This window comes from Malurus melanocephalus, unplaced genomic scaffold (genome assembly GCF_030028575.1).
Source record: "Malurus melanocephalus ecotype Western Australia unplaced genomic scaffold, MMel_1.1 scaffold_67, whole genome shotgun sequence".
Classification (NCBI taxonomy): Eukaryota; Metazoa; Chordata; class Aves; order Passeriformes; family Maluridae; genus Malurus; species Malurus melanocephalus.
Genome location: NW_026623299.1, coordinates 2,021,193 through 2,045,603, shown reverse-complemented (window position 1 = coordinate 2,045,603; position 24,411 = coordinate 2,021,193). Strand labels below are relative to the sequence as shown.

At 39.4% G+C, this 24,411-nt stretch overlaps 1 protein-coding gene across 10 annotated transcripts in view; it reads right to left on the bottom strand.

Moving 5' to 3' along the window:
• Positions 1-6,206: 6,206 nt before the first annotated feature.
• Positions 6,207-24,411, bottom strand: part of R3HDM1 (R3H domain containing 1) — a 50,657-nt gene continuing 32,452 nt past the window's right edge. For 7 of the 10 annotated variants that reach the window (XM_057366553.1, XM_057366557.1, XM_057366559.1 and 4 more), the window contains 11 exons: positions 23,499-23,753; positions 22,893-23,013; positions 18,098-18,252; positions 17,355-17,503; positions 15,183-15,286; positions 14,408-14,575; positions 11,252-11,421; positions 10,913-11,063; positions 9,599-9,678; positions 8,705-8,789; positions 6,207-7,673 (listed from right to left, as the gene is read on the bottom strand). In XM_057366553.1, coding sequence (XP_057222536.1) covers positions 7,300-7,673; positions 8,705-8,789; positions 9,599-9,678; positions 10,913-11,063; positions 11,252-11,421; positions 14,408-14,575; positions 15,183-15,286; positions 17,355-17,503; positions 18,098-18,252; positions 22,893-23,013; positions 23,499-23,753 — 1,812 coding nt within the window. In that variant the 3' untranslated portion in view covers positions 6,207-7,299. The remainder of the gene's footprint in view (positions 7,674-8,704; positions 8,790-9,598; positions 9,679-10,912; positions 11,064-11,251; positions 11,422-14,407; positions 14,576-15,182; positions 15,287-17,354; positions 17,504-18,097; positions 18,253-22,892; positions 23,014-23,498; positions 23,754-24,411) is intronic. The other 3 variants (XM_057366558.1, XM_057366560.1, XM_057366561.1) reach the window with 2 other exon arrangements.

The window sequence follows — 24,411 nt, the reverse complement described above, 5'->3', positions numbered from 1 at the left end:
TAAAGGCAGCGCGTTCTTCCACCGCTGGGCATCGCCTCCTGCTCTGTCCCGCTGGGAAACGGGCTCGGGGCGGCAGGAGAGGCGGCGGGAGCTGCGCCTGTTTAGCCTAGAGAGGAGGAGGCTGACGGGGTAGCTCAACCTGGAGAAAAGAAGGCTCAGGGGGACCTTCTCGCTCTCTACAACTCCCTGACAGGAGGGTGGAACCAGGTGTGGGTGCGGCTCTTCTCCACAGAACCGGCGCGGAACGATAGGACATAAGCTACACCAAGGCATCTTTGGGTTGGACATCAGGAAAATCTCTTCACAGAAAGGATGGCTAGGCATTGGAACAGGCTGCCCAGGAAGGTGATGGGGTCACTGTCCCTGGAGGTGTTTAAGGAAAGAATGGAGTCTGGTTGACAAGGTTGACTCAATGATCTCAGAGGTCTTTTCTAACCCACTTGACTCTGTGATCCTGTATTGCAGAATAAATACCTCAAATAGAATATACGTATCTCAAAGGTGCCAGAGTCTTTTCAGTGGTGCCCAGCAACAGGATGCCCAGGGACGACCATAAACTAAAGCACGAGATTTCACCTCAACGTGAGGAAGACCTTCTTTACATCGAGGGTGGCAGCACTGGAACAGCTGCCCAGGGAGGCTAAGGAGTGTCCCTCTCTGGAGACATTCTAAACCCACCTGGACATGTTTCTGTGTCACCTGTTCCAGGTGACCTCACTTGGACTGGGTGATCTCCAGAGGTGCTTTCCAACTCTAACAATTCCATGATCTTGGGAGGCAGCTGCCAGAGAAAGGGGCATCTCCTGCACCCAGGGCTGTGAGAACCAATGGTCACAGCCACCCCTCCCCCAGCACCCACCCTGGGAGGCAAGGGTGTGACTGAGGGGAAAAGAGATGGAGGAAATGACAGAAATCCATGTTAATTAGGACCAAAATAGAGTGTGGTGTGCAGAGATCGTCCATGAGAGTCAGGAGGTGAAGCCAGGACATCTGTGCTCCCAGGCTTTATGAGGGACTGGCACAGCACAGCCAGCAAGGCAGAAAGACTCCTTGATAGTCATTTCACAGCAATGAGGAYAGGACAGTTTATTTCAAGTGCTCTGATGATAACATTTTGGACAGAACATTGCACTTGAGCTTTTCTAAAACACCATTAGCACTGTGACTGTGTGGATTGGGTAACTTGCTGAGGCAGGTACTCAAACACTGAAAGGCCAAAAAACACACAGTCTGAGCCTGGAAAGCTTTAATTGCTGTACCTTGTGTAACTTGATAACAACAACTTAAAAACCCTATAAATATACAATGAAAAAGAGGCAAATCAGTGTTGCAACARTATACAAAAACTGTTTTACCACTCCCAAGAGTGTGGAAATCATGTTGCAATAATCCTGCTCACCACTTGAAACAAGGAAGAAAAAGAAGGGCTTACTGTTGACTGGATATGCATTTATATTACATTCTCAAATAATTAGTTTTAGAAGTGGAATTCTCTAACTGTAGGGTCACTGAGTTGCTGCTTTTGAATGTGCCTTTGCTGTTCATCTGACATCCTTTAGCACAGGTGTCCCTGGAAACAGCAGAGGTCTGYAATTTGTAGGCCTAGGAAAAGGGAGGGTAACTAACTGGTCAGTTGAAAGTTTTATTGAGAAATAAAAAAAACAGCTGGAGCATTACCTGGGATTCAGTTCCTTTGAGAGAGGATGTCTGAGTTTTCAGTAAGAAAGTAAGAGATTAATTTTTTCTCGCCAAAAGGAGGACAGATCCATCTGGATTAAAATAGAAAGTATCATTATTGGGGAAGTCCTATTTAAAATCACACTGTTGATTCACCCTAAATGAATGGCTCATTTACAAATCAAAGCTRTCAGTTTAAGCCAAGTAAAAAGTCAGCAAATTTGCACAACTGTGAAGTCAAGATCTAGTGTATTTCCCCAATTCTATAAATCCGTGTGATAGACTATCAGAGCACACTTAATAATAATGTTTCTTAGAGTAACTAAACTGGAAAACCAAAGAAGGTCAAATAGTTAACACTACAACTAGGGCAAAAGTTAGAATATTAGAAAAAAGCAGAATGCCAGTGTCTCCCTCTCAAGTTCAAACTGAGGCCATTGGAATTCAAGTATGATAATTTGTGCAATATTGCTTGTAAATATTCTTTTTTAACTGTCAAGTAATTTTGGAAGATGAAATGTAACAGATCCCATAGTGCTGAAGTCAGTCCATACCCCAGCCAGCACTGAGCGTGCCTCCATCTCTGTTCATCTGCGTCTGAAACATTCCACGGCTGTCAACGCCATGGATCATCATCAATCCCAGGGCTAATTCAGATTGCCASTTAACTGGGGCACAGGAACTGAATTAAGAATAAACCTCACTGTTRAGCATTATCCACAGCAACACAGTTTATTTTTATAACTTATGGCAGTTTATAAAACATTCAACTGCCAGCAACACACAGGTGTCCTCTCCAGCTCTTTGGTTTACAGCACCAGGCTTATCYGACATTCAGGTTTCTCTTCCCAAGTGTAGGAACAGTCCATTACAGCTGCATGCATCCTGTGTAATGACTCAGCTCATGAGCTTTAGCAGTGAGACTGGAAAATAAAAAATAACARCAAACACTGAAGTGTTTGTGTCCTGGACCAAATTTTAATGCTTAATCATCTCTTCAGAAAGATCCACTATCAATCTGACAAATTTTGACAAATATTGAAAAATATCAAGTAGTTGCCAGCAGGATAAAAAAAGAAACATTGGAGTGAGGGGCTGCCAAACTGAGTCAAGGCCAAACTCCAGCCCTACGAGTCGGAGGACACAAGGCAGGCACTGAAGTAAGAGGAGGCTCATACTCTTTGTGATGAGAACATAACTGCACACATTTGCAAGTAATCCWAGAGGCAACTTAATTTACACTGAAGGTTTCAGATATGAATGGTGACTTTGGTGTTAGGTTCCAGAAGATAATTCACAGGAACTTAATTTTCAGAATATTCAGCTAATCAGTTCCTTTTAAGGGTTCTGATCTACAACCAAGAAATGAAGGTTCCAAAATGAAGTCGCATTGACATTGTGCACTTTAAGTTTATACTTAATTGACATCAATAGCCAAAAATACCCAAAATGTTTCAAATGTGAATAGAAGTAGGACATTGAGTAGGGAGAGTGCATCAACCTTGATGAAAACCAAGCTATAGAAACATTGAAGGAATTGAAATAATTCCTTTCATAGTTAGAAATACATAAAAATTCCAGCTACAATAWTTTTTTCATTACCTGTAACTTGAAAGTGTTTTCTCCAAAGCTTCATCTAAACATTCTTTGCTTCAGGGCTTAATACAGGAACTTAAAGCCTGCACCAATTTTTCTGTGAAAAAAAAATATATCATGGAACTAAACAGTATTTATAGAAATAAGTAATTTGTAATTTTGACTCCCTTTCAGGCATCCAAATAAGCCAGTAAAGGTTGACTGAGAACCACAAATCACGTGTGAAGTTTTAAGGCACAAATGAGTGTCATAGGATGAGAATTATAACCATTCCACCTTGAGAGGGAACTGGCTTGCACAAAGATAGGAAATGGGTATAGAGCTGTTTGAAGAATGCAAAGAAGRGTTCTTCYKGTGACAGGTGTGCTGTGTATCCAAGTTCCTTACTGGATTCCTTGAGTACAGTTTGGGTACTTTGATAAAAGCACATCTATAAACTGCTGTCCTGCACCACCTGGACCTTGAGACATCATGTGTTCTGCAAAAGCGTTAGGGGTGCTTGGAGGTGGGGACACCAAACACTGCAGTGTAAACACTGTGCCTACACCAMACTGCAGGGTTTCTTTCTTCACAGATGCTCTGTGAAGCTTTTCACGTCAGTGTATGTGTGCGAGTGAAAGAATATTCCATATTAGAACAGGTCACATTTGCTCAGGAAAAATGCAAAATCCTTGTTCCCAACCAGTCTTGCCTTACCGAAACACACCAGCCACAGCCTGGCAGGCATGTGTGGGCTGCAATGACGCTCTAGGGTACTTTGGAATAATTTCCCAATTCCAACACCAGGCCCATGTGGGTTGATTAGTCCTCAAAGTATGGGGCTTAAATTTCTTAATTKTTAATTATATTTTTGACTGTAATATCACAGATTATATTAAATGTTCACAGTTCAGGGAGGAATTTTACAATATAACCGTGTTAATTAAAAATTAAAATCAAGAAATAGTAGCTTTTGCTGGAGTAGGTAATGGCCAGATTTGTTCAGGTTTTCTGCTTATTCTTTCAGGGCTTTCCCTAGGTTTTAAAAGTTTTTACATGTTCCCAGTAAAATGAAACCTATTAGACTGCTGCAATGTAAGCCCCCGCTTAATTCCTTTTGCCGCTATTTGCTTTAAAAATGGCTATAATGGTAAATGAGAGGAAGCTCAAATACACTGGARTACTAGATTTGTTGAGAACATAATGCATTTTACATACATCTATTTCATGTATAAAGTGCTTTTATTTGCTTGCTAGACCACAATCCAAATTCATGGCACAAAAGCAGGGGTTTTGCACATAGTCCTGACTTTGTGTGGTTTAAGGAACCAAAAGGGGCACAAGGGTAAATGCCAGTAAGGTATAAAGTATCTTGGTTAGATGAGTTTGCATCCTGCTTGCTTACTAGAGAAGATATGAAATATCACAGGAATAAACACTACTGTGAAGTGGAAATATTTTAATACTTTGCCCACTGTAGACTTCAGAAGCCTCTGACACTACCGAAGTCCTGTTATTGTATCTGTGTGGCTCATATCAGCACATCCAGATAAAAAAATTAAAGTAACTGTCCCTGTTTAACAACAGAACATACTCAGAAAKGATGGCTGGCCTGTAGTAACTGGAAAGGATCAGATTCTGGATTAGAATACAACTGGCTAATCAAATATTCTAACTTTTTCTTCTAGGGCAATTTGCATTCAAGTTTACAACTCGATACTTAAAAAATTAAGTATTTTCTGGGCCTTGCTCCAAATCAGAGTAACACTCCCTTCCCACTGTTTGGGCTGCTTCTCTATGCTTACCTTGCATTACCTTTTCTTCTCTGTTTATTATGAAGAAAGTTTATGGAATGCAGCAGGCCATGCAACATCCTTTGGAAAGGGTTTGATTTGATGCAAGATTTAGTGCTTGGGTCATTCAGAATAGATGGGAGCTCTCAGCTACTGACTACCCTTCTCCATCCTGGAAAAACCTTGTTGTGGAATGGGTTAACTACAGGAGGCAGCTGCCTTGCTGGGCTGAGACACCTGTCCCTACAGACCTTTAATCTCTTAGCTACTTTTACAGGATTAAACCATAATCCTAAAGTAGCATGGAAATCAGCAAGAGGCAGCGACAGACTGCAGGCAGCAGTCATGTTACCTCTGTGCTCTTCAGGGGAGGGGTAATTGATATACTGACTCTTACCAACTTTGTGTTTGGGTGCAGTGAACTACAGCAGTCCAGCCCAAGCAGCAAGAAATATATCCTCAGTCAAGCACAACCTGAATGMCAAGTACCATCCTTTTAGAAAAGCAGACTGGAATAAATAGATTTGGCTTTTATCTAGGACTTGAAGCTGAACATCCTCCCTTTTGTTTTAATGGCACTTTCAAGTTTACCATTAGTCATGTAAGTACCTGCTGCTACAGCATTTCACAGAATCAAGTCCCATAAACCTAACTTATCAGGCTACATTATTCCCAGACTGGTCAGTTTTCTAAGGTTTCCTCCAAATACTTCATCACTGTTTGGTTGTTCAGGATAGAATCATTTATATAAACAATGAAAATTAATGCTGGTTTAGACACCTGAAATTTTCACCTTTACCCTCTGTAAAATGTTTTTAAACACAACGTTTACCTTGAGTTTCCTTTTTTCAGAAGTTACAAATGCACAAAATGAGAGCCTTATGAAGTGACCAAGTAGTTGCTTGTCTACACAGCAAATCAGTTCCTGAGCTAAAAATATAAAATCAGCAGCAGTCCCTGATTAATTTCTTTTTYACTTATATATGGAAACACTTAAATATTATGAAGAGCTGGATAACATAAATGCCAGAGGAGGAACAGCAGGTGGTTTTTTCAGAGGTTCTAATATTTGTGGTTTTACGTTCTTTTCTCACATTTGACAGGATCCTAACCTTTAGGTTTCAGAAGACTCCTAAAAGCTTAAACAAGTGCACTGAAAAATTTGTGTTTGTAAACATTTATTCTTTTGAACTGAAAAAGGCTTGCATCAGCACACATTGTACAGACTTGCAAATTACACAACTTGAAAAAAATTTTGTTTCATTTATGTGCAATGAATCTTTAATGTCCAGTGAGCATCTGCAAATGAAAACTTAAACCATTAAAAAGGTTTCCAGCACTTATCAAACACAATTATCTTAGCGTGAAAAGGAAGAGAAAGAGACCCATACTGGTGGGAACACAATTAAAGTGCAAACATTTTGTCATTTGTATGAAGATACATAAAGTTTCTTCACACTTTYGCTAAAAAATATTAAAATGTGATTCAGTGAACATTCTTTGTAACCTATTCATATTCCCCTTTTAGTAATTAATAAACTTTCTGGATCAGAAGCAGACTCTTCAAGGGTACAAACTGGTAATTTCTTTTGACATTGTTTGAATGMATTGCAAAAGAAAATGACCACCTAAGGAGTTAGTTACTAAAATGATACTCTTTTTTTTCTTAAAAATAAGAAGAAAAAGAAGGAAAAAGAAATGAAAAAAGAAATAAAAGATATAAAAAAGAGGAAAAAACCCATACGGGACAACGAACAGGTTAACTTGAAGATCTGGGGTAGTTTGCTAGAAAATGGATAATTCCTTGAAAATGGTTCTCTTTTTCCCTCCACCAATCCTCAGGTTCCTGCCTTGGAATGGACAGCTGTGTGCTGGCTGTGAAAAGGGATTATAAAATACAAATCTGCATATGGATTTTTATGAACATCTGCTGTACAATAGAACTTTGGATCTGATACAAGATTTCAAAAATATAAAACAAAACTACTATAAAAGTAGGGGGCATTTCAGCAGCATTCCTTATAGAAAGCTGCCTGTCGCAAAGATGATTCCTTGCTATTGTCTGGCATTAACTCTGTARATTTTTTTCTTCATCTTGCTGGATTCACTGGGTTATTTATTCTTCAATGGCAAATGTCATGTGACAAAACATCCCAGGAGTCTCTATGAAGAGAACAGAAACCCCATGAYATCAAACCAGTCGAGGAGGGAGGACATGGAAGTAGTCAAGGCTGAGTGTCCAGCGATGGAACTGCTACTGAGAACTGGCCCTCTCCAGCACGTGGAAGTCGTAGTGCTTCTTGCTGGTTCTGAGGCGGAACTTGCTCACTGAGGTACTGCTCTGTCTCTTGAGCGCGCTCTGCGCGGCCGCCATGGTGGGGAAGGTGGCCAGCACTGTGTAGGTGGAGGCCAAGTCCCCGGGGCGGGACGGCTCCGTGCCCCCGCTGCCATCCCCAGAACCGCCACAGAACCGCCGCTGCTGCTGCTGCTGCTGCTGCTGCAGGCACTGGGAATCCCTCAGCCACCGAATCTTGGCACCCACTTTCAACAGTTCTCCAAAGAGTTTCTCTGCTTCCATACGAGTTATGCCTTCTGGCAGTTCAGTAATTTCTAGAACTTTTCCCACAACTGAAAGAAGAAAAACAATGAATCTAAACTGGTCATTGCACTCAATTATACTCATTTTCCACAATGGAAAATTACTTATTTCACACTTGTATCTCCACTTGGCTGACACCAAATCCACAGGCTTTACCTTTATGATATTACAGAGAGTCTTTTGGTCTCACATCTAGCACTGCTTACAAATACAATTTGCTTACTTGTACAAGTGTGCAAATAAAAGCTGGTGATACAAAGAGGGTCCTCAAAACAAAGAGTGGAAAATAATAAAACCATCAACAACTCATTTTACAGCAGGTTTCAGAACTCACTAGGCCTTGCCTGGTAACTCTTCACACATCATCATGCCAAAAAAACTGGTCTGTCTTTTCTAAAAAAAATCCTCTCCAGTAAATTGTTAGAAAAAAAMCTGATTTATTTGTAACTTTTTCTGAAGAGTTGACAGTAGGTATCACTTGCAGCAAAAAATTTTCCAGTAAAGGTATGACGCCATAGATAGACGCCATCAGGTTTTATTTGGATGACATCTTTACCAATTCCAAGGAGCTAATCTGTAGATATCCTATATGTCCCCCAAATCCATGTGTTTATATATATTAGAAAGGGAAAAATAAAAAAAAAAACCAAAAAACAAAAAACAACAAGCCCAAACCAAAAAGCACAAACTAATTGGTGGTTTATGTCTGATTTCACTTGTTATGCCAGTAAAAGGAAGCAGGGGTTATGTACAATGAATATTTAATGTAACAATGTCATAGAACTCAGGTCCAGTAAAGTGACAAACTTGTTCTTTCTTTTAGTGCTCTCCAGTCCTGATCTTTTCTCCAGCCTTCAAAGCTACACTTTTCCCATTTAACCTCCCTCTTTCCCTCTCTCCACATCATATCTTCTTCTCCATCCTTCAAAGTTTGCCATGTCCATTCCCGTGCAGTTACTCTTCACTCTGGCCCTCTTCTCACCTGTGCTTCTCTTGTACTTTCCCAGCCCATCACCATAATTCATTTTTCTGGAGGACTTGTGAGTCAGCAATTCTATACCTGGTTCTCCTGCACCAAGATCTGCTGAAGCAGCCTTCTTTGCTGGTTTCTTTCCCCTGTTTCCATGTCTGTTTCCAGGTTGACACTGGAAAGATTAACACAAATGGTGTACTTTAATGGCAATCAATCAGTATCTTAAAATTTCTATTSAGCTCAATGAAAGTAGTGCAGAGGAATGTCTGGAAAATAACCTGCACTACACCATGGGGCAGAGAAGATTTTCACATCCAATTTTAGTTACTGACTTTTATAATCCTGCAGTAAGACACATTCAATCCTTCACTTCAGGAGAAATTGAGGAAATTATGGGCAAAAAAGAAAATCACCTTAAATCAYGGAAGAACTCCCTCCTGCCCCAGCCATCAAATCCTCTAGCTGGCATTGGGTAGAACTGAGCAAGGTAGAGGCAGGAGGTCTGTGTGTCCCAAAAATTAAATAGAGGGAAAAACTTTTCAACTTTGCTAACACCAATATTTTGGGTTTGTTTTTCTTACAAGTAACAAACCCACTCTTTGTTTAGAAATTACCACACGCATTTTGGGGTTGTTTTTTTTCAGAAATGGTTGCTTGAATAAAAGAAAATCCTTTTAGTAAAGGGTCCCCTTTATATTTTTGGAATTAGCTAATGAATTGCTCAAAATAAAAAAAAAAAATCCATCATCTACACTGTGACTAAACACCAAAGTTCAGATAAATGTTTCTCACTTTTAATAAAACAAASAGGAACAATGGGGAGTATTGACACAGGATAAAACTTATTTACTGCAAAGCAAGCACCTTCCACTCAATTAMTTTGCAAATGCAATAACACATTCCCCTGTTCAAGGTGGTTGTAATGGTAGCCCTGAATTGGATTTTTTYCTTTGTTGCCAGGAGATTGTTCTCTTTTAATACCTGTTGGCTTGTTACTTGTCCTCGTAATAAAGATGGATTGTATTGCAGGGGTTGGCCAAGCAATGGGTATCTGGCATCTCCTTAAAGAGAAAGGTAATTAGAAGGGTTTTTCTGTTACAGGAAATCTTCCTCCACGTCCTTCTCACATTGAAAATGTTACACAGAAGAGAAATCAGAATTGCTGTGCACAAGGCTGAGTCTGGCTGGGCTAACAAATTCAGAGCCCTGATTCAATCAATGTCAGTCAGTAACCCTGATCCCAAGGTGAAAAGGTACAACATTTCAGGTATCTAGGGATAACACTGAAAGTTTTTCTTCACTGCACTCTTAGGTAAGTCCTTCAGTTTCAAAATGAGCTTAAAAAGTCTAAGGCTTCTCTCAGCATGCTAATTTAATCATTTTCATGGTTATATCCCTGATTAGAGCCAGGTCTGTCTTCACATTCCTATTTGTTGCAAGGATCCACAAAGACAATGCACTAGAAGTTTTCAGTAATCACAGCAGATTAAGGGAGCTAAGAGGTGTGCTTCAAACAGGCCACCTGGAATTTTTACAACATCAGAATACAAAGCACTGACAAAGATTATGCAACAGATAAGATAAACACAAGAAAATAAGGTTCTCTTTATCAATAAGAGAGACATACAGAATTTTCTGAAAGATTTGCTTTAAAGCACATCTTTCTGTAAAACAGACCTGTTAATTTTGAGTTTGGAAATTTTACCAGGATGCTTTTGCTCACTGACAAAGGGGGTTTATATAAATTGTTTTTCAAACATTATTRTAGCTGTCCCAACTCAGTGAAAGCYCCCAATTTTCTGTTTTTCTGTTGACATGGCAGCAGAGGATTTAAATTCTTCTACAAGGAATWTTTTGTATCTTTGGGTGGGTACTATTTGAAATACTGAGGTACAGTCCTGGCTAAAGGTTCTATCCCATCTCGCTTGTTCTAGAGAGGAATGAAGATTACAGGCTTAGGCATTCAGTCCGTTATCAACTAATGATTTGTGGTTAAGACTTGAAGCTAAATTCTAGCAAACAATTTATTAATATTTTTAATGCTGAAATGGGCAATTTCACAATATAAGAAAGCCAATGTGGTACAGGAGCTCACACTTATGAGGAGATGACAGTATCAGTACAGAGTGATAAGGTGAAATTTTCAATGATGCTTGAGTAARTAATTTTGGTGATTTTGCTTCATAGCAGTACTACTAAAGTGAGCCACCACTCATTAGAAAATCCTCATACAACTTCTATTTCAAAACATTCAAACAGAAATCACGCACACATTTTAGTTAACTAAAAATATACCTTGTCCAGGGACAAAAGGTCTAGAAAACGGGGACACAATAGAAAGAGGTGTCATWGTGGGACGGATGTTCTTCATGTTTGATAGCTGGGCTGGTGCTGGTGATTGGGCCGGTGAGGTGACAGGGCTGCCCAGTTGAGGACTATGCTGCAACTGGAATAAACAACTGTTTCAGTAAGTACCTACTTGWACAAGCTAAACAGCACCTACCTTCTCCAAAGACTTAAGTGAAGTTAAAATAGAATATATATTATTTTTATTCCCCGAACAGAACTTTTCAAAGAAGATACAATTTATGCACATTTAAAGTCATGCTGGAGAAGCAAACCAACCCCTCTAACCTGCGCAGCAGCGTCTAAAGTGCTGAGTTCCGTTGGCTTGTGCCCGCGGGGGTGATCACAGTAGTACTTGGTGGCTTTCCGCTGCGGAGGTGACGGGTTCCGAGGCGCGGCGCTGCCGGGCACGTTGAGCTGCATCATCAGCACCCCCCCGGCGGGAGGTGGCGCTACGGCTGCAACAAAGGAGCCACAGGGCACGGTCAGCAAACCCGGCACAGAACACAGCAAGACTCCAAAAAAAGGGGGAATAACATACTCAACGTACTGCTAAAGAAACTGGAGCATTCTTCTGTACAATTACATTTCCACTATGAGCTACATCTGCAACAGTTAACTTAGAGAGAGCTTCCCAGAGCGAGAGATAGCGGAACCACTGAAACTCATTGCTGAGGGTATTTTTGAAAGAAATCGCTCTATTTATTAGCAGTTGAGAGTATTCAAGATTCACTGCAGTTTCTGTCAGATCAATGTGTTGCAGACTGCGATATTAAGTGAAATATGCTTCATTTAAAAATAGAAGTTTCCTAGTTAGTTTTACATGATGTACAGCAATGCAGACTCAAAATCTTTTCTTTGATAGGATGACATGTAACAGAAAGATCTGGGATCAACATTTAGTCTAAGCAAGCTTACTCTCACTTACGAGTTCTCTCTAGGAATGCTTTTCTGGGCAGATACTGCAAATTGATCTGTGTATCCTGCCCCACTGGGGTACTGTGGTGGCCACAGAACACCCGAGTCAGCGGAGAACACCTAACATCCAGTTCCATAAGATTTGTGCCAGGAGCTGTGAGGAGAGGCTGCCCAAGAGAAAAATAATCTTCCTGCTCTATCCCAGTTCTGCCCCAGGTAATTTATATAAATGTCCTTTTTATGGCTTTTTTTTTGGCTTTTTTTTTGCAATTTCCTTCTCTGCTCTACCCACTGATTACAGCATTTCTCAGAAACTATGATTAAAACACGGTTTAAACATCATTTAATCATCCATTTTTAAAGCAGGATTTTGCAATCTTCTCCATTTACTGCCGACATCACAGCATCAGCTAGGAGCAGTCAGATACAGATTATAAAATGCATTCATCTGGTATTTTTTATAATGGGCTATTGTTTTCACTAYCCCTGGGCTCCACAAAAAGAAACAGAYTTCTTCAAAAATCAAACCAAACAAYGTAGAATCAGGAATGCACAACATTAAAACTATATTAGCTTTTGTAAATTGTATTTARAAATATTTATTATACAGGTAACTGAATTATCAATGTTTTCACATCTATACTTTTTTTAATGTCAAGATGTTTTATCTGTGTGTCATAGTTTGCAATTGAAGCATCAGATATCTGGTCAGCTTTAGCAGAGGATATAAATTAAGGAGTCCCTGCAAGAGCCACATTGTGAATATTTCTGTTTTGTTGCACAGCAGAATATAATAYAACTCTGCTTCATAATCAGAATAATATACAACACAACAGTTTTCCAGTGGTAAAGCCACAAACTTATCTAGTCCCTATATGTAAACCTGAGCTACACCAAACACCTATATACATATTACATTTTATACACAAAAACGGGTTTCATTTTAATAATCTATGCATATATTTATAAATATTATAAATTACACTCATTTACACCTTATTGGTTTTTATACAGTATTTCATTCTGCAGCACTCAAGCATACTCTTTTTGGCTTATCTCTGTTCTGTGAGAAAGGAACACCAAAAAAACCCAATTCTGTCTTTCAAAAACATCAAGAGCATCATCTCAAAAAGAGTGTCAATTTGAAATGCAATTTAAACTGCAAAAGAGAATTTTATACATTCAGAAAGCCTTGGTTTTTCTTTTGCTCCTAGTTCCCCAGTGTTTCAGTAAATGAAAAAAAAACCTGAATTCTTCTCCTAAACAAGCATCCTGATAAAATGAAGCGTTACACAATGCGTAAGTCAGTACACAGACACTTTATGACCTGTCAAATCCCATGAGAAGGGGAACACAGAAATCCTTCAAAGCCTCYCCAGATTTCCAGTCTGGTCTGGTCCCCTGTAACAGAACTCTGCTACTTGTCTGTGTACCTGCTCATTGGCCCTASCTCAGAGGCCGTGATTCAGCATCTCAGTGTCTTCACTGACTGAAAAGTGCAAGTTTTGATTTATTTGCTCAGAATTTGCTCCCCCTCCCCAGAGGGCTTCCTCCTTCCTGAAACTTCTTTAAAYCACAGTTTACAGGTTTGCACCAGGCCATCAAAACTGCACAAAACAGCACTTCCAGGACAGATTAGGAAGGCAGAAAAGCAAACTAGTGCAAGGCCCACTTTAAGACACTCTGAAATGAAATCTTTCAGAATTAAAGCCAAACAAACTTGAAGCAAATTGGAAACAAAACTAAACCTGCCCATGAACTGGTAATCCAGCTATCTTGCCACTTARCTGTATGTTATCTATTTACTAATAAACAGGTTCTAAAAATACCTTAAAGATAAGTATTTGTAAAAAACACCATATCTGGGTTCCTTAGCACAATCTAGGKCATTGATCTAGGGTTGTTTAACCTATYGYTTGCAAAATACTGAGACAGCAGAAYTTGAGATTATTCCTTYTTTACCAACCAAGCCTCTAASATATCAAATTCCCTRCTGGTAAAATAGAGACTGCCACTGTGGTTAGAGTGTTCTGCAATCTCTTGTTTGCTGGCTAACTCTAAGGCTGCTCTTATTTTCCTGACCAGTCCATCAATTTATGATTGGAAATTCAGAGTTTTAAGTGTTTGGACAATAACATTTATAAAGGTTTCATTCATTGGCAAACTCTATGTCAACACTGCTTTGAAACACATTGAGGCTGCTACTTATGCACCTTCTAAAAATTACCCAAGTATTTTTAGATCAAAATCTTCTGAACCTGACTTAAGTATTTCTGCTAAGTATAATTTACCTGCTGAGGGTGCACCCCCAGGCTGCCCCCATGCAGATGTTTTTTCACTTAAATTCCAAGTTATCATTTTCAAAGATACAATAATACCAATTCAGATGAAGAGTTAGGAAAAAAAAAAAAAAATCAGAGATGGCACTCAAGTTGCAGTTGTCTAGCAGTTAGCCATGAAACAATATGAAAATTTACAGCAGGTTCTAGACAGAATGGCTTAGATGCAAATCCCAGTAAAATATACCTTTTTTTGGCTGCATGATGGAAAGACCAGTGGGTGAACTTTTACATGATGAGGGTGGAGACACTATGCTGTASTGCACAATGGAAGCAGCCTGCTGTGGCTTTGACTTGGATGAAGGTGGCAATAATGTAGGAGGTGATGGCTTCTGACTTGAATGGTTGCTATAAACTATGAAAGTAAAAGCAGTAAATAAGGCTGCCATAAAAACAAAACACCCCATTCAGCTTTGAAGTACTTTCAGCTTTCCAGGAGGTCAAAAAGCCACCCCAGAACACTCAGTTTCCAAATTCTCTTCAAGACCTCTTGATAAAATCACTGYTCCTACTCTGTTAACTGAAATCTAGAATGGTTCTTGAGTAGAAAAGCCAAGTATGCTGATTCCAAAATGTATCTCACTTCTTCTGTCAATTGGAAACCCAAATTTCAAATTTTTYAGACCCATCTGGCTACTCAGGAAAGGATAGAAGTGATTCTGCTGACAAAAGATAGTTCCCCATATCTGTCTCAACTCACCAGCAGACATGCAAGGCATTACGATGTACGTTACTGGATTTTAGAAAGTAACTTGAGATATTTCAAAAATGAAAAAATTCAAAATTTCAAATTAACATGCTTCAGGGTTAAAAATGGAAAATAAATTCAAAAATGGAGCAAAAGAGGAAATAGAATACAGCAGTTAATTCTAAATCAAACCCCAATATCAAATATCCGATCAGTCAGCATAATAATAGCTCGACATTTTTAAGCTTTTCAATAAAAACTTTATTCCCCCAACCTGCACACTGCTGTCCTTGAAGCTGCTGGGAGTTGCAGGGTGATGATGTTCTAGGAAACTGTATCTGCTCTGATCCAGGAGGCTGCAAATATCCTACTGATGAACTGTAATAACAAAAAAAGAACATGACTAAAAGGCATTTATGCTACACTCATTTAATCACGACTTGCTGTCTACATGTACTGCAAATCACTGAGCTTTTGTTAATTTTAAATCAGTWATATTCCCACCTACCCCTCAATTCACTCATTCTTCCAAAGACTGAAGTTTCACACCTCTGCCTTAGCAAAAACATATGCCCTGCCTACACTGAGAAGCTGTACCAATTCACCTATTTTGATATACTATTTTTGTGTCCATAGCTCTATATCAGCATAAATACATGCAGAATAATAATAATAAAAAGACAATTTGTTGTCTTGCACACTTAACCAGATTAGGTCTCAGTTAAGTGATCCCTACAGCCCTCCCATGAGGATTTGGGATGCAGTCCCTGAGTTGGGGGCTGGCCCTGGGCAGCTGGTCCAGCCACCAAAACATACAGCCCAGAGAGGAGGTGGCTTTTCCAAAGAGGGGGGACAAAAAGGAACATGAGTCCAGGGCATAACCAACCATTCAGTTGTTTGCAAAATATTTGTAAAAGGAAAATAACTTTAAAAGTTTATTTATCCCAGGGTAATCAGGGAAAAACAGGTGATGGACATAGTCAGATTCTATTATACTGCTAATGCTCAGACAGAAAATCAGGCTGGAGGACCATAATCAGAACAGTGCCTATAGATACCTGTACCAACATAAAAATTCTGAGAAAACAACAATTCCTTCAAATTATGGAAAAAATAGTAGTTTTAATCCTTTTGGACCTACTATTTTTACCTATGTTGTCAAAAGTATGTTTCATCCTTTGTCCCATAGTTCACTTATATAATTTTAATTTAAAGATTCCCTTCCATTAAAGCAGACAAAACCAAGTGAAAACCTACACAGATGCTCTTCTGATCTGCCTACTGATTCTAGTTTTCAGCAATGACCTGGAGGTTTGACACTTTCAGCTCCTGCAGAACAGCATTCTACTTTCCTTGTCCAAGTGCTGCAGCATAACTATTCTGATGAAAGCAAGATGCTGTCATTAGTTGYTAGGTTGCTCACAATTCCTAATAAATGAGAGGGACATTCTAAATTACACAAAAGATCAAGCAACCAACTTTAATTTAAGAAAAGTCTGGGATTATGCCTACCTGTGACTTCACTGAATCTCAAATATAATAACTAGAGAAAAGGATTAAAAAGAACCTTCAGACACAAAGCACTAGGATTCAGATTTAAGTAGATGAAACCATGCGGCGATGACACAAATATTACTGAAATCTGCACTCTCAAAAGGATGAACAAGCTTCATACTGTTATTGCTTGTTTAAAAGCTTTCAGGTATTTTTAAATACTGCACACTTCAAAGTTCAAAAAATCAGAGAAAGAAAAATTTGTAACAAGCATTAATCCTAATGAATTCTCCTAAGTACTTGCCTATCTGCTCTCAAATAGACTGCTTTGGGGACACAGATGTATATGCAGGGAGGGCTGTACATGCAGACCAATTTGCTGCTACCAAGGTAGGTGAAAAAAAAGAAAAGAAAAAAGGTTATTTATTAAACAAATGCCAGGTTTCTATACTTGTTTCATAGCCTGGTGCCAGCAGGCCTCATCTACAASACAAAGTAAGATAAGCTTTTTCCATACAAAGTTCCAAAAAATAAGTCAGTCTTTTTCTGGGATTCCAATTGTTTTTCCTCTTCATATTATTAGTGTAGTATCTTTGGAAAAACAGTGCATATGGATAGTCATTAAATATTACTGCAGAAAGACTGAGCTGCTGAGCACACTGGTGTTTCACGGGTAGGAATAGGAATGCAGAAAATTTAAGAGGTAGAACTACAGTGAAGTATTGCCAAAAGTGCTGTGGAGACAATGTTTTCCAGTCCAATATGTATGCCACACTTAAAGCAGTACAGGCTGTTTCACTTAACTGCACAAGAGCAAAAAGAAATARGAGTGCCTGTAAGTGTGCCTTTAAAATAACAGTTTTAATATCTACAGTACTAAAATCAGATCCTGCCAGTTCTTACAAAGCCACTAAGCCCAGCTGCTGAGAAATCAARGATCACTTAAACTCACCTTAGATTATTCTGTTGACCTGATGGAATGACACTGTAGTAGACTGGCATTCCTGTGGTGGGCAGTCCTTGACTGGACTGACTGGGAATTATTACAGGCTGCTGATATGTCTGCGGGGGCACTGCTTGGGAACCTTGAGGCACCGAAACCTGCAACAGGCAACACATTTCAGGTTTTCTACCCAAGACAATGTTTCTTTCTGCCTCTTGACCATCACCCAGTCAATACAAGAATTAAAAAAAAAAAGCCCAGAAACAGAAAGATCTCCTGGAGTTGTCTACGTCCAAAAGAATGGTGATAACAGTAGTTAAAATAACAATGCTTTATTAAAAAATTCTTTAAATCTCCTTCCCCCAAAATGGAAATGCTGACTCCAAGGGACTCCATGAACTAACAATATCTTTTCTCTACAACAGAAAGTGGGGTGGTAGAGAAGGAAACCTTCCAAGCTTTTCTTCCCCATCCTCTGAATTGGGGAAGGAAACCTTATGAGCTTTTCTTCCCCATCCTCTGAACTGCAACTGACCCAGCACTTGGCATTCAACAGGACTAGAACTTGTGCACTTGTGACAGACTTTTTTCTCATTTCAGTTGTGGGTCTGCATTGTTTAACATCTGTCCCCAAAGTCACCTTTGACACCTGTCTGCAGCTTTCTACCACTTATAAGGCAACAGACTTAAAGAAAACCCCAACACTCAAACAYACAGAAGAGTCATTGGAAAATTATGATTGCATTACCCACCTGATAAGATGGCACTGAGGGATATGGAACAATCACACCTTGAATTTGATTCCCAATGTTGTTGTGTTGGCCACTGACTAGATTTTGATTCTGAGACTGCTGAACTCCAACTAAACCCTGGTAGTTTTGCTGCTGGTTGGGCAAAATCTGGTAACCTGAAATTATACATTTAAATCTTATTTTGAAGCAATGAACACATTTTAAGCAATGCTTGCCTATGYAAAATTACAAGTATAGCATTTTCCAATGGCTTGTTTAATCTGGCAACTTCACAACAATTGAACTTATCATGCAGATAAAAAGAAGCCAACATTAAAATTAATAGGTTTATTCATTTGGATTCAGTATTAAATACTATCCATACTGTTTGCAATGCTGCTCTCACATGCGTGCACTATTCATTTACAGTCTGGGTTACATGCAATAACACCTTGATTTGACAGCTGAAAGCACTTGRACAAAGCATGCTAGACAGGATCAAACCCAATTCATTGTCTGGCATTGTGAACAAGGCCATTCCAGGGACTTCAGTTTGAAAATTCTACGTATGCAGAACTCAGCTTGTACATCAGGTGCCCCAGGGGTCAGAGCATCTTGACTGCAATTCAAAACTAAATCAGACCTCAGGAAAATTTGCATAAGGCATGTATGCAAATCTTTTCCAAAGGGGTAATTTCTACTGAAATTGGTAATGCTAAAACCAGCTGGGGACTGAGAAAAATCTTCCAAGTTCAAGCCATGTTGGTACATAGCGGAAGATGTTTTATATTCAAAGTCATCTTAGGGATCCAAAAAAATATTTTCATGTTCACCCTTCTGTAGTGTCTCTACAACAATTTATTATTGCTTAAACTGGCATTCCGCTTCTATTTTTCAAAAACTACCCAAAAAAYCCCACCCTACCCCAAAACCCAAACCAAACCATCCCAAGCATGAGTGCCAAACAGGAATTCTGTGCATTTATAAAGTCCAACCTAAACCCCCCTTTTCCTCTTTTTTCAAAAAGCATATAGCAGGTAACTGTTACCATGATCCAAACACATGCAGAACACAAGTTCTTTTTGTCATTTTCTATCATACAGGTGTGCACTACTTACCATGTCAGCAAAACCCCACCACAGTCAGTGTTTCTGAGACAAAGCCAGTTATCCCTCCAGAATAACAAAACTGGGCTTGTCAAGATGCACTGACGGCAAGAAGAGTCTGTGTTTGAGTTGGACACATTCACAGCCCACTGACCTTGACACTCCCCATGCTCCCTACCCTGGCATGGAACTATAACAGAACAAATTTAGCTGCAAAAACTCACTTGGGTTTTCTTAAAACTATKCTAAAAAAAGGCATGGTCTATTCTGAAAGTAATTCTGTTAACATAAAACACCTTTTTGTGAGCAGCACCCACTGATGTTCATTGATTTCATCCATGCAGGATACAATGAACATTGTGCACTAACAGCCTCAGCAGGCTCTCTATAGAAATTGCAACAATGAACACTAAAAGGAGACTGTTAATATAATCAAATATTGCTTCAGAAAATTAAAGGGAAGAAGGTTCAGTTTGTTAAACGCAAGACAGCTATTCATTAGAAACACAGAACACTTATAAATATTTTTAGGGGACTAGACAAAACTTCAGAACAATACATGCTTGAAGTAGGATTAGCAATTTTTTTTAGTAACTGAAGTTTGAACTRTGCACAAAATCCCCTTCACATCTGTAATAAACAAAATGATTAAACATATTTTGTTACAAATTATCTATGGCCCCTAAAAAGCAGCAGAATGGGAAGTTGTGGTGTGTGACAGACCCAATCAGTGCACCTGCAGTCTGAACCCCTCATGTCCCAGAAATTGCAATGGACCTGTGAGTAGTTTTGCAGCCTTTTCTGGCACTTGCAGAGACAGACACAATCAATTCTGCAAGCAGAGGGAACTGGAACAATACAAATTGGCTGCCACGAAGGTTTCCCAGAGCGTTCCAAAGAATGCTCTATTTTTAGCTGCACAGTTTCACCTCTGCAGAGAGTGGGCTGACAGAAATGCAGCACTCAGCACAAAACCCACACCTGCCATAGCAGATTGTCCCATTACATAGAAATACTCTGAAAGTGGAGGTAAAAAAAAGGAGCAGGTTTCTTAGTATTTACATAATTCCAAAGAAATCACAKTTAATGTAAGAAAAGTTAACTTACAGAATATAGAAATACATTTTCTGAATAATGCATTAAGAGYGAGAAACARTGTTTATTCAAGAACAGAAAAGCAAGTACAACCACTTGGTTAACAAGCTGGGAATTGATGAGCTTGGTTAAAACTATTACAATTACAGCTGGAGTAGTTATATCCCTGGCTGTTGTGAAGCAGAAGCCAGTTGAATTTCAGCAGATTTCTACAGGAATTGTTGATCAGATAAGATTTTTAAACCTGTAGTTAGGTATCATGGTAACGGGGCTCACATTATCATGGCAATCAGAAAAGCCCCTTTCTTAGGAGAGTTTTCTTCTCCCARCATCTCTCAGGCAAYRAAAGCATTTTTATTAAAAGTGAACCCCCCAAATATTTCACCTGAAACCCCTTTAAAAAGGAAGCCAGGAAGCAGCTGAAAAAGAGACCGGTTCACTGTGAGAAATGTAAACCTCTCAGACAGTGTTACGGCCCCGAATCCAACAGCTCATCAATAAAGTCAGGCCACTCCTCAACATTAGACCAGAAGTGGCTCCAGTTGCCATGCTCTCAGAAGCTGTCATCTTTTATCTAAATTTGTGTTTGCAAAGTTATTTCATAGTTAGTAMCCACTTTATGAGATGAATAAACCCCATGGCTTTTATGTAATGCAAGACTGGTGACTTTCATTTTTGCCCAGGCACTCTGCTGTATGAGCCAAGCAATGTGGTGCTTTTAGCTCAAAACCACACGTTGCCAATAAGCATCAACCACTTCATGTGTAGCTTTGTGTCAAATTAGTACAAATATCAATGATTTCAAATAAATTACAAGACAAAGAATTTTCCAATATACCATCGTATGAGGTGTTTCCAGAACAGGTAACATGACTTGGAACCTTTCATCTCTAAAATGCTGATTCCTATATGCCTATAAAGCATTAAATGAGAACCAGCAATGGCTGRAGAGCAGTTTGGAGATTTTCAGCTTAACACTAATTATGCAGTTTCTGGAGAGATCCTCCTCTCTCCCATCAGTGCTGGTAAACACCAAGTAACCAAACACTGAATATAATTATTGGATGCACTATCTCCATATKACCTAAACTTGATCCCTTCATGTCAGAGTGCAGGTACAAGGCTCATGATCAAAGCAGTAAAGCAACTGTCTGCACAGCTTGTTTATTTTATTTCTTCCAGGACAGAAGGAGTTTATCTGCTGACACTTTTCACCCACAAGCAGTGCAATTCAGTTAAAATATAAAGACCTAATAAGATAGGAGAAAAAAAAAACTTACCTAATAGCAACTGTTCATCCCTTTGCATCTTATTAGCCCATGCTTTCCAATTCAGGTGGGTTTGTTTAGGTATAAATGTACACTGCCTCTCTGAGCTGGGGGGTTTGTGTGCTATTCAAACAGGGTATCCCCACAGTGGGAATTAATCCCTGCTGAGCCTCAGACTTTTTGCTRTTAAGTAGTCTAGGTATTAAAAATTCTGAGGAAGGAAAGCAGGTTGTGTAATACAGTTGGGTAACACCTCTTTAACACCCATGGATAACACAAGTTGCAAAACCAAGTAATTTGTTTTCCTTTGAAAAAAATCTTTGTGAACTGAACCCTGAATAACTCCATCAAGTGCTGCACTACTGGAGCACTGACTAGAAGTGCAGAAGAGGAGCCATCCCTCTTACATGCTACTTCATAGGGCATAAATAAATCCAGCTAATATTTGTACAAGCTGATCTTTCATCCTGTTTCGGTAGCGTGACACATAGTTGGGGGCAAGGGGAGGAATTAAAAAAATCCTTCCYGAAGAAAACTCAGAATAACATTAAATATTCAACTAAGAGCTGGTATAAAAGTCTGGTCTTTAAGGATCTCTGCTTCCAAACATCACTAATTACTTCTGAAAGTTCTGACCATGAGTCAAGATATTACAGAGAAGTATATTTGTTTCAGGAAAACAAATCTTATTGAAGAAATCATAATAACATCTAGAAGTACAGATTGTCAGAATAATGGACAGTTAAAATTTCTAAGGGAAAAAAGACAAGTAGAAAGGAAGGAGATGGAAATGAAGCTTGCTAGCATTCATAGACRGGTAATTCAAACAGTTGAAAAGTCTTCTCTAAAAATAGGTAACCACATAAGTCTCAYTTTATATTCCATCCAATACCCTGATACCTTTAATCACAGGACAGAAAGAGTAAAACAGTAYCACCAGTATCTTCTGTACAGCACTCTTTTCATGCCACAGCATCTAAGATTGGTATCTTTATCTTAGAACTTTCAGTTCTTCTCTGCAATGTTACATCATTTAAAGGTACAAATTCATCTTACTTTGCAAGTTGCACAAGTTATTAAGTTACAATTAAAAAAAATTATTAACTTTKAAATTTAAAAAATCCTATAATTAAAATAACAACATGAGCCACCCAAAGGAATGGCTTGAACCCAAGTTTCATGCACAAGTGACTCCTATTTCTCCACCTTARGTAAGTTACACTTTGTATTCTAGATTTGATCCTCTAATTTATTTGAAATTTTACTGCAAAATAAGTTTAAAATGAAAAAAACAGGGAAAAACACACACAAAGCGTGCTAATGAAATGCTGAAATAGCTGAACAAACCTGTCTGCTGGCCAGGCTGTGGCAGGGCCTGGTTCTGCTGGGTGCTGTAATGSACAGAAACAGGCCGGTACTGTTGGCTGGAGTGCGGGTACTGGTTGGGGGTACAGTAACAAGGTGGCATCTGAAAAGGAACAATTAGAGGTTCATTATGTGTGTGCAGCTTTAGAGAAGGCAGACATCTAAATACAAAACCCATAAAATAAAGATTCAAAACTTATTAAAAGCTGCAACAGATATTAAATAGTTCAGTGATTTAAAAAYCACTTATGGTATGTAAGTTCCCTCTTTAACAGCCAATTTCTCTACTTTTTTTGTACAGGCAACAATCTCCAATTTCCAACAAGAGGCATCTGAGAAACAAGAAAACTATGCAGAACATTTTACCAGCTGCAAGTAAATAGGAAAACCTAGGAAAACCTGTGTGACTGTTGCTCCTCAAGTAAACTGAAGTCATTCATTACCAAATATACAGACCAGAAAAGACCCCAAACCCCGAACAAAAGCACAGAGCTGCAGTTCCACAGGGAGCCCCAGAGCGTATGAAAAGGTCCTGAGTAGAGGAGAAGGGTTAATTTTTCACTGGAGCTGCTGGAAGGAGCAGGGTACCTGTGGCACAGGCTGCTGCACATATCCCTGCTGCTGGAGCACGGGCTGGCTCCCAGGGTGCCCGGGTGCYGAGTAGGCTGGGGCAGGCGCTGCGGAGGGCGCTGCGGCCGGAGCTGCGGTGAGGATGTAGCCGGGCTGCTGCGGGGGCTGCAGCACCACGCTCGACTGGAACAGGGCCGGGGGAGGCTCAGCCGCTTCGGCCGGGGGCTGCCGGGCAAGGCTCAGGTGGCTGAACTGGGAGCCCAGGTTGTCTTGCTGCAGTCGTGGGAAAAAGAGGAAAAATTACATTTGCAAATGCACATTCAAAGAAAAAAAGAATAAAAAAGCCAAATGCCTTAGTGAGTTTCAGACAGCGTGTTTCACATTACTGTGCATTAGCAACATCAGCCAAAGGACAACAGCAAAGAGGATGGAACAGTAGCAAATTATCTTCAGCTCTGACAGCAGGAGAGAACAGCCATGTTCAGACKTCACTTCTTTTCACTGAAAATATTTTGCCTTTTGGATTACATCTGCCTTCATCTAGCTATTGTGAGAATTCGTTTGTTAGAAAGTTCAGAATTTGTGCCACTAACATTTTCTGACTGGACTCCAAAGCCTGAGTGAAAAAAATCGAACCTCAGTTAAAACAGCAGGATGCATTAGTATTGCTGAAGTAATTTTTGGTTTTAAGAGCTTAACATAATGAGGCTCTAATCCTGAGTTACAAGATACATTCCTCTAACTTGGTATTATCCTACATGCAAAGATTAATTATCTTTTTATCTGAAATCAAGTAAGAATATAGAGAAATGTATTCCAGTGGTTACCTTCTATGGGTATTTTATTAACACCTGAAAGGATGCCACTGATTGCACTGAGCAATGCAGGAGTCCTGTGGAGTCTGAAACTTCTGCTAACCCCAAGCTCCTTT